The sequence below is a fragment of the Paramisgurnus dabryanus genome, chromosome 12 (genome assembly GCF_030506205.2).
Source record: "Paramisgurnus dabryanus chromosome 12, PD_genome_1.1, whole genome shotgun sequence".
Classification (NCBI taxonomy): domain Eukaryota; kingdom Metazoa; phylum Chordata; class Actinopteri; order Cypriniformes; family Cobitidae; genus Paramisgurnus; species Paramisgurnus dabryanus.
The window spans coordinates 11,917,250-11,931,798 of record NC_133348.1 but is presented as its reverse complement, the minus strand read 5'-3'; the positions used below and the strand labels follow the sequence as shown (position 1 = coordinate 11,931,798).

At 36.7% G+C, this 14,549-nt stretch overlaps 1 protein-coding gene across 1 annotated transcript; it reads left to right on the top strand.

Annotated features, from left to right (window-relative positions):
* Positions 1-115: 115 nt before the first annotated feature.
* On the top strand, positions 116-12,572 carry tram2 (translocation associated membrane protein 2). The gene is made up of 11 exons (XM_065256416.2): positions 116-316; positions 2,447-2,510; positions 2,662-2,771; positions 6,109-6,225; positions 6,305-6,363; positions 7,779-7,863; positions 7,936-8,006; positions 9,244-9,348; positions 11,414-11,557; positions 11,641-11,801; positions 11,892-12,572. Exons 1-11 carry the CDS (start codon positions 197-199, stop codon positions 11,966-11,968), a joined length of 1,113 nt encoding a protein of 370 aa, XP_065112488.1. The 5' UTR covers positions 116-196; the 3' UTR covers positions 11,969-12,572.
* The last annotated feature ends 1,977 nt before the right edge of the window (positions 12,573-14,549 follow it).

Below are 14,549 nucleotides of genomic sequence, written 5' to 3'. Positions count from 1 at the left end.
TTCCCTATGGTTTTGCCCACACTTGCAACCAAATCGTCATAAACCGCTGCAAACGTTACACGGGCACTGCGCATGCGCCTTCACTCCTTCGTGGCTAAATCGCGCACGCGCAGTGAGCTCGCTGAAGTTTGGAGTGATTCGTGGAAGTTTCAGATTTGGAAGAGAAAGATCAGCTGAGAAGCAGGAACTTTTTAAAATGGCTTTTCGGAGGAGAAACAAGAGCTATCCTTTCTTCAGCCAAGAGTTTCTCATTCAGAATCACGCAGATATTGTCTTTAGTCTCGTGATTTTTATTTTGATCGGTTTGATGTTTGAGGTGAGTTTACGAGTTTTTCATTTCGCATTTTTTTCTTCGTTGTTTCTCAGCCAGCTGTTTTTCTCTATCTAACCTCTGCCTGTTAAACATGCAATCCTCAAAACAGAATGCAACTTTTAAACTAGACCAAAATATGAAAGAGATTACGTTCATTTTGACGAAGAAAGCTTCTGAATTCACCATCTACTTGCTTGCTTTGATAAGACAATAACAAAGACGTAACAGTTTGTGCATTTCAGCAACGTTTAAAGTGTGCATTAAACTTAACTTTAACATAATGAAGTACAGTAAAAGAGTGACATCACAACTGAACTTTATCTAAAAGTTATTAAAGATGTCCTGAGGCCCGGGTGACTGCAGTGTGATGTTTATGAATGTGTTTTAAAGTTCATTCACACCATCTTATGCCCATTGTCACGGGTTTGAGGTGTCATTATGGTTTTTTATGAGTTATAATGATGGTGTCCAGGTTTCTGGTGAAGTGCCACGTCAAGTCTCTCACGCGCCCCCCGGTTTGATTTACATCTGTGGAAAATACGCATGAAACTTCGGAAAACAGATTAATCACTTCATTTGCATGAATTTGCCACTTATAAATCATTGGTCCTCAACGGTTTACTGATAATAACAAGATTATATGCGTTAAATCAGTGTATACGTACGTATGTGTGTTTAAGTCTGTATGTATTATACAGTATGTACGCGCGTACACGTGACCAAAATGGTCTTTGCATTATGTGGATGACAACCATAATTTAAAAAACAGTAAATCATAAAAACATGACATTAGCTGAGTTATCACATGCAGGGTCAGATATAAATGAACACTATCTGTGATCAAAGGGATTTCCCCTTTAAAAGATGTTGTGTAGTTTCAGACACCTGTGCTGATCTTAACACTATACCATCTGTGTGTTTAATGCACCTGTGTTTACTTCAGTAATGACTTTAATAAACAAATCAATAGAAACTCATTTGTTTCTTGATAAACACATGCACATTAAAGGTGGAGTGTGTAGATTTTAGCTGCATTTAGTGGTGATGATGCGAATTGCACCCCTCCCTTTTGAAGCACATGGAAAGCTACGATAGCCGTCACAGGATAGACATGTCATCATCTGAGACAACGTAGTGACAAACGCGCTCTGTAGAGCAGTTTGTCCGTTTAGGGCTACTGTAGAAACATGGAGGTGCAAAGTGGCAGCTTACATGTAGGGGGACCCGCGGTGTTTGTAGACAAAAACTGCTCATTCTAAGGTAATTTAAACAATGCAGTTCATTATATAAGGTCTCTATACACCACTGAAAACATAGGTATCTATATTATATTTTATTACTGTCAAAAGATCCTTCTAAAATTTACACGCTGCACCTTTAAATGTAATATAAGCTACTATGATCTGTTTATTATGATGATGCTTACAGTGTGGTGAGCATAGATAATGTCACAGTTTTTTTTTCCAATTCAGAGTTCGGTTCGATTGCCTAAAGTGGACATATAATGAAAATCAGACTTTTTCCACGTTTAAGTGCTATAATTTGGTTTCCAGTGCATCTATCAACCTAGAAAATGTAATAAAGATCAACCCATTCTCTGCAAGCATGTGAAAAAATAGCTCATTGAAATTTGGCTCCCCTTGTGATGTCAGAAGGGGATAATACCGCCCCTAAATCTGCACTATCCAACCACAGCACTGCCATTTAGTGCAGAGATCAGCTCATTTGCATTTTAGAGGACATACCCAAAATGACAAATTTTGCTATTTGCCTTTTTACAATTTTAACTTTATAATAGATATACTACCAAATATTGACATCTAAGATATCAGTGTGGATAAAAACTTTAAAATTTGCATGAAGTTGACCATTTGTGACCAATTTTTTTATTTGACCAAACTTGCATGTGTAGATAACTATATGCTAAACTAAACTTGTTTTTACTTGTAGTTTTACTTTAGTTTAGTTGTTTTTATTTTTTGTTGTAAGGGCAACTAGAACCCCCGTGAGTTTTCTGTTCTGCATCTGTGGAAAGGTTTTGTATTTTATGTTCTCATGTTTTCTTTTGTACTGTACTATGTCATTTTCTTTGGGTTCCTTTATGTAATAAATGAATTTGTGTCTCTCTTTCAGACAACGGCGAAAACAGCCATTTTATTCATTCAGCCGCAGTACAACATCAGCACCTTGACTGCAGGTGTGTTCTGAGCAAACACAGCCCATAATATCATCATCATCAGCCCTGTCCATGACAGAATATGATGAACGTACTCATCGCTGAAGTTTAATTCATCACTAACACATAGTGCACAAAACAGACATGCATGTAATCTTTCTGTGTGTTTCAGATGGAGAGGTGACTTTATATCATTATGGATGGAAAGATTGTGCCACTCTTCTCTTCTATCTCTTCATCACCATCATTCTTCATGCTGTGGTGCAGGAGTATGTTTTAGATGTGAGTGCTACAATGCATCTTGGGTAGGGGTCAACCGTGTGTCAGCCTGGCTGATTATAGGTGCCGATATTAAAGAAATAGTTTACTTGAAAACTAAAATTTCTAAACTAAAATGATAATTTACTCCTCCAATATGTCTTTCTTTACTCAGTTGAAAAGAAATGAAGGTTTTTGAGGAAAACATTTCAGAATATTTCTCCAGAAAGTGCACTTCATTGGGGTATAACAGTTGAAGGTCCAAATTCCAGTTTTAAAGGATCCCAGCCAAGGAATAGGGTCTTATCTAGCAAAACGATTAGTAATAAAAAATATATATATATTTACTTCATAAACACAGATACTCGTCTTTCACAGGCGCAGCAATTTGGAAAGGTCATGCTTGGCGTAGGCAGAAGTACAGATCCAGTGTTTATAAGTCGAACTTGCAAAGACAAAGCCGAACGGCCTTTAACTCTTTCCCCGACAGCATTTTTAAAAAAGGTTGCCATCAACGCCAACATTTTTTATGATTTTCACAAAAGTTTAACACCTTCCACAAAATGTTACACATAAACATACAATAGACAAACATACAACAGACCCCTCCCATTTCATCCTATCTTAATTTGTTCTCTTTTTATTACCTCTCAAAAATGGGTAGGTTTCTTTAAAAGTACAACATTTTGTATATAATAGCATTTTTGTAAAGGACTTTTAGAGATCAGATTCAAAACATACACAGAGTTTTTACTGTTTTTGGATCAGTGGATGCTTCAGTGTTTTATAAGTTGTGTTAAAGCACCACATAGTGGATAATAGCAGAAATATGGATTGCCGTAAAACTCGTCATTGGCAAGAAAGTGTTTTCTCTTAATTGATAAGATAACTCATTGATGGCGGGGAAAGAGTAAAACAGAAAAAAAAGGATAAACACAATGTTAAAATGCTAATTTTTATTACAAGCTGGACACAATCCCATTTATTTTTTATGGAAAGCTGGCGATTTCAGGTGACACTAGCTGGGTTTCCATTACCTGCAAATTGCTTAAAGGGGTGGTTCAACGATATATCATGCATTCTGACTTATCAACACAGTTATAGAGTTGTTTCCTCATGCTAAACGTAGGCAAAGTTTCAAAAAAGCAGTTGGGCGTGTTACTTCTCCAGGGTTTGTACAATTTTCGGAAAGTTTTTTTTGATTACGGGTCCTGCTGACGTTTCAGGGGTATGCTATACGTATCACTTCTTTTTATGGCGGTTCCCCCGGAAAACCCCGCCCACCCGTCAATCAGAGACGCTAGAACATCACATCACAGCTTTGTTTAATTTCAAAACTCAACAATGCCATGAATGAAGAAGTGTGTTTTTGGATGTAAGGAGAAGAAAGCCAGCCTTATGGAAACAGTGGATATAGTTTATTATCCGGGGTAGCAGCAGAGTTTTGCATGTGTTTTTGATGCGCTGGATTTCATTGAAAAGTCCCAACTGGGTCATGAGTTGCATGCGGTAAGTAAGATGTCTGTCTTATGTTGGAAATAGGCGCGTGCATATTATATAAATGACACGCACATGTAGTGAATCATAAGTTTTATAAGTGTTGTAAAGTGTAGCGTGATTCGCTCCTCCCGCGGTAGTAACTCCTCCTTCTTCATTTTTCGTACGTTATCAGAAAGAAACGTTAAAGCTAATCTTTCTTTTAGAAATCTGATTAAACTAAAGACTCTTCGGAGATATAAAGGATTTAATACTACTCTATAGGTACTCCAGATTAACATCAGAAATGCAGAAACAGAGAGTACGTTTACATGCACAGAATAAGCAGATAACTATCAAAAATCTGCTTATTATTGAAAACATGCCAATCAATAAGCCGGCTATGCAGACAACTGCGTTAACATGGGACTTGAAGAATTATCAGTTTTCTCGCAGGCAGTGATGTCACCACCTATAGTACCTAATAGTCGTTCAAAAAGCCAACGGCATATCTGTCTTAAGCTGTACTGTTGTATCTCTTCTCGTGTCTGCAGAACCTCTAAATGTAACATAAGCTTCTATTTTAACAGTAACCAACTGCTTTAGTTGAGTGGAGACTTTTATGCGTTACTTTGCGCTTACTTCCGCGTGACGATTATCTTTCATACCCGGAGACATGCACACATGGACAAAACCGTGAGAAAGCCGGTTAAGGTGTTTACATGCCACGCAAAATCTGCATGATGAGCAAAAAACTACCTGTGCCGATCGGGTTTTGCTTACGCCGCTTATGGGCTTTCCCCGATTAAGGAAAACGCATTTACATGACTCCACACGTTATCAGTTTTATTAAGCATAATCGGCCTAAGACTGTGCATGTAAACGCACTCAGAGTGTGATATGTGAGCTTTAAATTGACATTGCAAATTGAAAATACAGCCAATGGAAACATGCTAATTCCGCGAAAACTCTCAAATATCGGCAAAAGCTTTTTACACTTGCATGAGGTGGTTTTTCAGGCAATTCTGAAAAGTTGTATTTTGCAAAATAGCAATGGAAAACGTTTATTTGCATTTTAAGTTCACCTGATACAACTAAGTCACATAATGATTATTTGAAAATGACGCGGTATGTAACAATGTCTAGTGCGGTAGAGGTGATATTAGTAAACCTACCAACATCAGTCGACGTGATGTTTGAAATGACTCACTAGAGGAAAAACAACAACGTTTCTGAAGCATTTCATCGCTTAATGGAAACGCCATCAATTCGCAATAGTCGGCATTTAGAAAAAAGATAAAGTTTTACATGGAAACGCAGTTAGTGATTGTATTGGGCGTTCCAGCCCTTTAGGAACGATTTAGGAATTAGGAATGATTCCTAACAACCTCATTGAAAGAAACAGGCGACACACAGCGACAAAGCACAGTCGGTTGTCTTCAATGAATGTGAACAGCATGTGTAACCGTATATTCCTTTAGGCCTTAAAGGGACAGTGTCCTTTAAACTTGCTACTGTCTACTATTAGCTGTCAAACATTAAAAGAAAATCTTTAATAAGGATTAATATATCATGGGGTAATGCAGTGTTGTGTGATAATGTAGAAAGCACAACACAGCATCATCTTAGGGTTGTTAAAGCTGTAGTTTCAAACCAACGAAACTGCAGAGTTTCAGATATCCACATTCACCACAAAACTAAACCTGAAACTGCTGTACAGGAAACAGTTTCTGTATGATAAGAAAAATGATTGTTCTGGATATTATTACAGTTATTGTGATCAAATACATCTGTGTGTTCACAGTCACCAGATGTGAAGTGAATAGTTCAATTTTCAAAGTTTATTTACTTTTGTGTTTTTCTGTTTTTGTTCGTTCTCTTGTAGAAAGTAAACCGACGTCTCCACCTGTCGAAGAGTAAAAACACAAAGTTTAATGAATCTGGACAGCTGTGTGTGTTTTATCTGGTGTCTAGCTTATGGAGTTTGTACATCATAACTACAGTAAGTAGTCTACGCACACACAGACGTAGAAAACATCACACTTACTATTCATGTATCATAACTGTATTTGTGCTTACAGGAAGGATATCTACTACATCCCAGCAGCCTTTGGGAGAATTACCCTCATGTACACTTAAGGTACACACACACTTTTTTCCAATTGCGTTATTATTTTATTTAAGATGAACATGGATGTTTTTTTTAAAGGTGCATTGTTTAACTTTGAGAAGGATCTCTTGACAGAAATGCAATATAATATACATTAACTTTATTTTATTTGGTTTATAAAGACCTTACAAATAACCTGTATAGTTTGTATTATTACCTTAGAATGAGCCCGTTTTATCACCATTTTGCGCCGCCATGTTTCTACAGTAACCCTAAATTAACAAACTTGCGCAAAAGTAAATTTTACTGACGTAAGTTGAATCCCTGTAATCGTTTCATGATTGGTTACTCCCCCATCAATCAAAACTTTGCTGTATAGGCATTTGCTGGCTTCATTTTGGCTTCATCTAGTCAAAAACGAAGGTGCGCAAAATGACACCTCGCTTACCCAATGTGCGCTTCCAGGACATTTTAAGTTCTCAAACCTTTTCTGATTGGACAAAACAGAAAAATAATGCAGAATATTTATCGGAACAGTTTAACGAAGCAGAAAGAGATGCTTTTTAGTGATCGTCAAACATGATCGTAAGCGCGCATGTAAACAAAGGAGGATCTTGCGGGATGTTTGCCTATTTTTTGTTGTTTTGGATTAAAATGTGGGATGCATTTTGAACAGTGGACCCTTACGTTGCAATGTACGCTGAAGTTTTTTGGATATGTCAGAAATGATCAGAACCATATGGCAAGATATGCAAGTACCGACATTTATATTAATATGCGGTCCGTCTGCATTTAATTTAATCTTTCACTTCAGCGTATTGATGGCAAAAACAAGCTCAGAACATGAATTTTGAGTGTTTTAGCTTTCAAATAATGCAAAGTTTATGATTGTTGTTTGAATATTTGATGTAAAGAAACACATAGACTGATGTATCAATCTTGCCGAATCAGGTACTCAAAATGGCGGCAGACGATTTTGAAAAGTGAGTGATGTACACGGTTGACGTCATCTGATATTCATGTACTGTATAGAGCAGTTTCACCACTACGTTGTCTCAGACGACGACGTGTTTGTCCTGTGGCAGCTACTATAGCTTCTCTGTGTGTTTTGAAAGGAAGGGGTGAGCGGAATAAGCTGTTAGTTGCGATTTGCAATTTTACAACTTGATGCCACTAAAAATCGACACACTTTTAAAAACGTGTCTTGTATAGCTAAAAAGTATGAATTCACAATTGTCCGAAATAGTCAGCGTTAATTCTGTTACTGTCAAACTCTGTTACATAGCTGAAGAAACAGTGTTGACAGTATGTAACAGAACATACACAGAGAAACACACACATACATGACTGTCAACATTGTTACTCTAGCTTGGTAACTGAGGTTTATATTATATCATATTATATTCTCTCATGAACACAATCATTAAAAACTTTCTCTCTGTCAGGTTTCAGGTGAAGTTCTTTTACCTCACACAGTTGGCCTACTGGTTTCATGCGCTGCCTGAACTATACTTCCAGAAAGTGAGAAAGGTACGAGAGAAAACAATCATTGACAAAAAGATAGTGAACAAAATTGTGAATGGATTTGTGTTGTGTTTGCAGGAAGAAATGCCCCGTCAGCTGCAGTATATCAGTCTCTACCTGTTACACATACTGGCTGCGTATCTGTTAAAGTAAGTCTAAACCATAACCTGGACACAGCAGTGGATTTCTTTATGGATTAAAGACATCACCACAATGATGCATTTATGCATTATTTCTAAACTGGGGCGGTTTCCCAGACTGGGCTTAAGCGAGTTCCAGACTAAAATGCATGTTTCACCTGCCTTCATTTTTTAAAACGCCTTGAACTGACAAATTTATACATACATATATATATATATGTATGTATGTATGTGCCATAATTGATTCAGTCATGTTTTATTTCAACATTGTTTTTTGTAAGGTTTGTTTGTAAAAACTACTTAAATGTCCTAATATAACTAAGGCCTAATCCTAGATTAATCTAAATCCTGTTTGGGAAACCCAATACATGCATTACAAATACATATAGGGGCAGTTTCCCATACAGGGTTTATATTAATGCTGGATTAGGCCTTTGTTATAGAGAACATGAGAGTAACAACATAAACAAGCAGCTGTCGTGGTCCGCACGTAACTTCCGGTAAACTCCGCTAAAAATGCAAAAAAGTTCTTTAAACGTAGTTTATTTATATAACAAGCAAAAAACAACACGTAGATTACCTAGGAAACCAAAACATTTGTTATTTTCGACGAGGCATTTGTTCAATTGATCAGTTTAGCAACTAGTCAGACCATTAAAAAAACGAAACCGGAAGTAAAGTTCGGATCCAGACGTGTATCGCGTCAGCGCACGTGCGTCCGATGAAACTGTCTATATAAGGACATTTTACAAACAAACCTTAGAAAAACAAATACTGGTGAGCATCTCGAGACAAAACAATGGCACTGATATATGTTAAGACATGTCCATACAAGGTGTTTTTATTTATATAAATTAAGCCAGATCAAACATGCATTTTAGTCTGGGATTAGGATAAGATCTGTCTGGGAAACCGCCCCATTGTCCTGTGAGTTAAGAGTTGAGCTGTATAACAAAATTGATAAACGTAAGGTTTAAAAAAAGTGTTTATTTTAAATTAGATTTTACTTTTTGGGTATTTGTTTAGCTAGCTATATTTTCAAATAGGTTTCTTGACTATAATGTAACTAAGCTTTTAAGCTAAATGTGCTTCCCCAGCAGTCATATTCTGTTAGATCCATTGGAGTTTTACATGCATGTAATAAATTTAAATCAGTGGATATGCGGTGGTTGCGTTATAATATCAGATGTGTGACATGTGAATGCTTAGTATTAAATGTACATATTTTTTCTCTTTATTTCTTTAGTTTGACTCGAGTTGGGCTAGTTTTGTTGTTTCTGCAGTATCTCTCTGAAATGGGCTTCCACCTGTCTCGACTCTTCTACTTTATTGATGAAAACCACCACAAAATGTAAGACACACACACTTTTTCTGTCATATACTTATAGTTATATTTACAGTAAAGGAACAGTTCACCCAAAAATGTATATTATATATAAACTTTTTAAAGGCACAATATGTAACGTTTGACACTAGAGGTCGCCACACAAAAAAATAAATCACCTCCACTGCCGATTGGAAATCAGCCTGATGGGACTCACAAATTATGCTGATGGACGTTATGATAAAGTTTTTAACCTTTTTTGTAACGTAAGTGGCTTGATAAAAACAACAATAGATACGGCATGTGGCGCTGCACAAATCGAGAACAACTCAATAGAGCCGCTTTCGTGATATTTTGATGTCATAAGTTGATTGGTCTGCGCAGGGCTGCATGAAGTCAAAAGCTATGTTTATACTCGCCGGGTCCGCATGGGCGTGTTGGTGCGCGCGGCAAAACTTATGTCAATGCGAAGTGGGCGGTCGTGCGCGTTGGGTTCGCGAGACCCCATTACAATTTTGTAACTGTGCGCGCGGCTCCGTATCCGAAAATGACCGAACTCGAGGCAATTCTGTCCAAGCAGGCAAGCCTGTGACGTATCTCTTTGATCAATCCAAGCGAAACAATGTACATATTTGTCTGACACTCTGGAAGTAAAGTATGGAGACTTTGCCGTTTAAAACACGAATTCTTTTACATGATTTAGAATGTTTGGCTTATATTTGTATTGAATGAACCACTGGACGAGGAATAAAATACAAACCTTAAGATGTCTGTACTGTTTATTTAGTAAAAACATTAATTAAATGATCATGTTTAATAAAGACATATTTAAGAGATTGTTTTTTTTTTATTCATGTTCTCATAGTTATATATTAAGCTCTGATATTACAAGCACCAGGGTTGTTCCAGTGGACGACTTCTTCTATCCTCTTCTTTGTGTTTGTTTTTGACTTTATTGCTCGCGTCGCCCCCTGGTGGTTCATAAAATAGTGCAAGAGCGAGCACGTCAACTATAAACGCCTCGTCCGTTTGGTGAGAAGCGCGCACGATCCACGGAGCCTTGCGTTGCGGACCAAAGCGCGAGTATAAACAAAGCTAAACACATCTATGATTCAGGTGGGTGGGGTTTCATCAACCAGGCAAGCACGTTCCCCCTTTTTGCCAATTTTTGGTTATACGGGAGTCAAATGCAGTGACATGCTGCCAAGATTCCGCCGGTTGGCTCCGCTCACTTTGGGCTTCAAAAATGCTCTTCAGAAGCCTACGGGAAACATTACGGGCACTACATCTATGTTTTATAAGTCTATGTTTTTATCACATTAAAAGCAGAAGTCGAGGACAACACTGTGTCATAACTAGAAGGGACGATATTTGATTTCATCCATCTAATTGGAAATGAAAAAGTGGTATCGGTGCATCCCTAACTTATCATGCCTTTAAGACCTAAAGGTGCAGTGTGTAATTTTTAAAAGGATCTCTTTACAGAAATGCAAAATTATATACAAATCTATATTGTCAGGGTTGTATAAAGACCTTTCATAATGAACCGTTATGTGTTTATTACCTTAGAATGAGACCTTTTTATCTTCATACACCAAGGGTCCCCTGGAAGTTGCTATTTTGGGCCGCCATGTTTCTACAGAAGCCCTTGACGGACAAACTTTTTTTACTAAGTTGTCTCCGACGATGACATGTTTGTCCGGTGGTGGCTATCGTAGCTTCTCTATGTGTTTCAAAAGCAAGGGGTGAGCAGTGAACTGAGTCATTGGTTGCAATTCGCAACCTCACCACTAGATGCCGATAAAATTTACACACTGCACCTTTAACAAAAGTTGAATAAAAGGAGAAGAATTTTTTAGCTCTTATCATACAGTGATGGTTGCATATCTTTCTTTGAGGTTCAAATTTGAAATTCACATCCAGATTAAAAGTCTGTACCCCTTTTTGGAGTTATATGTAAAAAAATAGAAGATTATATGACAAGGCAGACAAGTTTTTGACAATAGCCAGATATAAACAGTTGAATTTATTTGTCTGGTTTCATTCCATGTTTCTAAATTAGTTGAGATGTACTCTGTATTTATGTGTATAGGTTTGAGATGTGGTCCATTGGGTTCGTTCTGACCCGTATGATCACTTTAACACTGATGTTTCTGGCCGTTGGCTTCGGTTTGGCTCGTTCTGAAAACCAGACGCTGGATTTAGAAACGGGAAACTTTAACACTCTCTCTATAAGGTGAGACGTACATTCACGCTGTGGACTGTAGTTCATGAGAGTTTCAGATGTCGAGCGTGATGTTGTGTTTCTGGCACACGCAGGTTGCTGGTGTTGTTCGTGGTGTGTTTCACTCAATCCTGGCTCCTCTGGAAGTTTTTCCGGTTCCAGCTGAGCAGAACGCGCGAGCAGAGGCTGGAGCAGGCGGCACGGAAGAGAGCGGTCGCTAAGCAACAGATGCAGCGCACGCTGAAACGAGACTCGGGTACGGTCACGCTCCGCGCATGCTACATGCTAAGTCAATGAATAGGCTCGACCGTGATAGCAAAACAATAATGTTTTTGTGTTTTTACAGTCGGCCACCATGAGAACGGCATCATTAAAGCAGAGAATGGAACGTCTCCACGTCTGAAGAAGATCAAAGCTCCTTAAACTTCCCAAAACGCCTCCGATCCGACGTTTGGCTTCATCATATCGAGGGAATGGGAAACGGTTCATCTGCTTGCTGCTTCCCGTTAGGATATCAAGAGAAGCGCACGTGGCGTTTCTCAGAGGAAGTGACACCATAGTACAGCACCCTCAACAGACTCATTTCAACGTTTATTTCTTACTTTCAGTATTCGTGCTATTTCTTTTGGTTATGTTTCTGAACTTCACTCAGTCTGTCTTTATTAAAGTGCTGTTTTGAGGTTAGTTTTTGTATTTTGCATGCAATAAACAGTGACTGGTGGCCTAGGATGGACACTCAATTGATTCAGATGTGTTACAAAAGCAACATATTCTGTGTTTATAATGAACAAAAGAATCACAAGTGTTTTACAGTCCCAAAAGAACCTGTGTTTCAGTTCAGTTTGAGTATTGTATTAGTGAAAGACCCTGAATCAGAGACCAAACACTCACTGACTTATTCTCCAGGAATCATTGTTTATTCCTCACGTGCTATAAAACTGTTTATAAAGTTTCTGCTTTATAAGTTTGATATTTTGTTGTATATGACAATGCTTTATAAATATACAGAGGACCTTTTTTTTGAAAAGATTAATGGTGTCGTCTTTTGGTCTTGAGTGAGATGCACCGGTAAAAAATATCTGTGCCGATACACTGCAAAAAATAATTATCAAGAAAAAAAATTCTTAGTATTTTTTCAAGAAAAAGCATCTTAATTTAAGATAACTAATTTTTAATTTTTAGATATTTTTACTGAAAACAAGACAAAAATACTAAGAATTTTTTTTCTTGAAAATCATTTTTTGCAGTGTACTGTTATCAATTGCTTACACTGCAAAAAAATAATTATCAAGAAAAAAAATTCTAAGTATTTTTGTATTGTTTTCAGTAAAAATATCTAAAAATTCTTAAATTAAGATGCTTTTCTTGATGAGCAAAACGACCCAAGACAATTAGTCTAGTTTTTAGACCAAAAATATCAAATTTAAGTGATTTTTGTTGATAAAACTAGCAAAAAAGTTTGCCATTGGGGTAAGCAAATTTTTCTTGAATTTAGTGAATTTAAAATTTGGCAGATTTGTTGTGCTTGTTTTATGCACAAAATCACTTAAATTTGATATTTTTGGTCTAAAAGCTAGACTTATTTTCTTGGGTCGTTTTGCTCATCAAGAAAAAGCATCTTAATTTAACAATTTTTAGATATTTTTACTGAAAACAAGACAAAAATACTAAGAATTTTTTTCTTGAAATCATTTTTTTGCAGTGTAGAATGACATCTACCAATACCGATAGTTTAGCTTTTTACTACTTGTTTGAAATTGTGTCTTGGTTTTTAATACATTTATGCAGTTTTTTTAAATAAAATATAGAAGAGATAGAAATGCGGTCAATATCTATTTCAAGTATTTTTGGGAGATGTGATTTAGTGCCTTTTTGTGAAGGTAACACAAGGCGCCACATAATCTGCCCTGATCACTAATTGGTCAGTTTTAAAGAATCGTTCGATGTCTGATGGTGGGAATATTTGCTTTTATCTGCCGATACAGATTATGGGCCGATATATCGATGCATCTCTAGTAGGCATGGGCCGGTATGAGATTTTGACGGTATGACAACCTTAAGCAAAAATACTATGGTTTCAAGGTTGCAACACAAATTTTTTTTACTGCACACAAGCATGTATGCTGGGTGAAAATATTTTAATTTTCTTTAAAAAAATATTTTAAAATATGAATTCTGAATTACATGACTCCATAATTTAATTAATTTTGTGTAAATCCAGCTCATACCTTGCAACAGTATTACAGAAAATGTTAGTGATTTTAAAACCGGTAATCGGCCCATGCCTAATCCCTAGTCTTGAGGTTTGCAAAACATTTCAACATTGCATTTTTCATTCAGTCTATCAGTTATTTGCATCTCTTTGCAAATCACATTTTTGGTAACTGATGAATTGTGAATATCTCATAGTCTTATGTTTCACCACAAAATGAGAAGAAAATGTATTTTGCATAGATGATTAAGTTTTCCCATCATTTTATTTTTCGGACATTTCCCCCCTTAAAATTCAATAATATACCTACAAATCCACATAGTTTTTATACAAACAATAGTATTACAACAAACCACAATGATGTATGGTTGTGAAAGTACTTTATCGTTTATCGGTTTTTGCATTTCAATAATGAAAATTTAGGGTGCTTTGTTTTTTACTGAAAAATATCCAACATATGATTAATTGGTTGAATAAGTCAAGTTTTGCAATAATGTGTTGATATCCTTAAAGGGACACTCCACTTTTTTAGAAAATATTCTCACTTTCCAGCTCCCATAGAGTTAAACAATTGAGTTTTACCGTTTTAGAATCCATTCAGCTGATCTCCGGGTCTGGCGGTACCACTTTTAGCATAGCTTAGCATAATGAATCATTGAATCTGATTAGACCATTAACATTGCGCTAAAAAATAACAAAAATAAAACTTTAAATTTTCCGTCTGTCTTATTAGGCGATGTAACTACAGAAGATTCAAGTTTTAAATAGGAAAAATATCAAAACTCTTTGGTT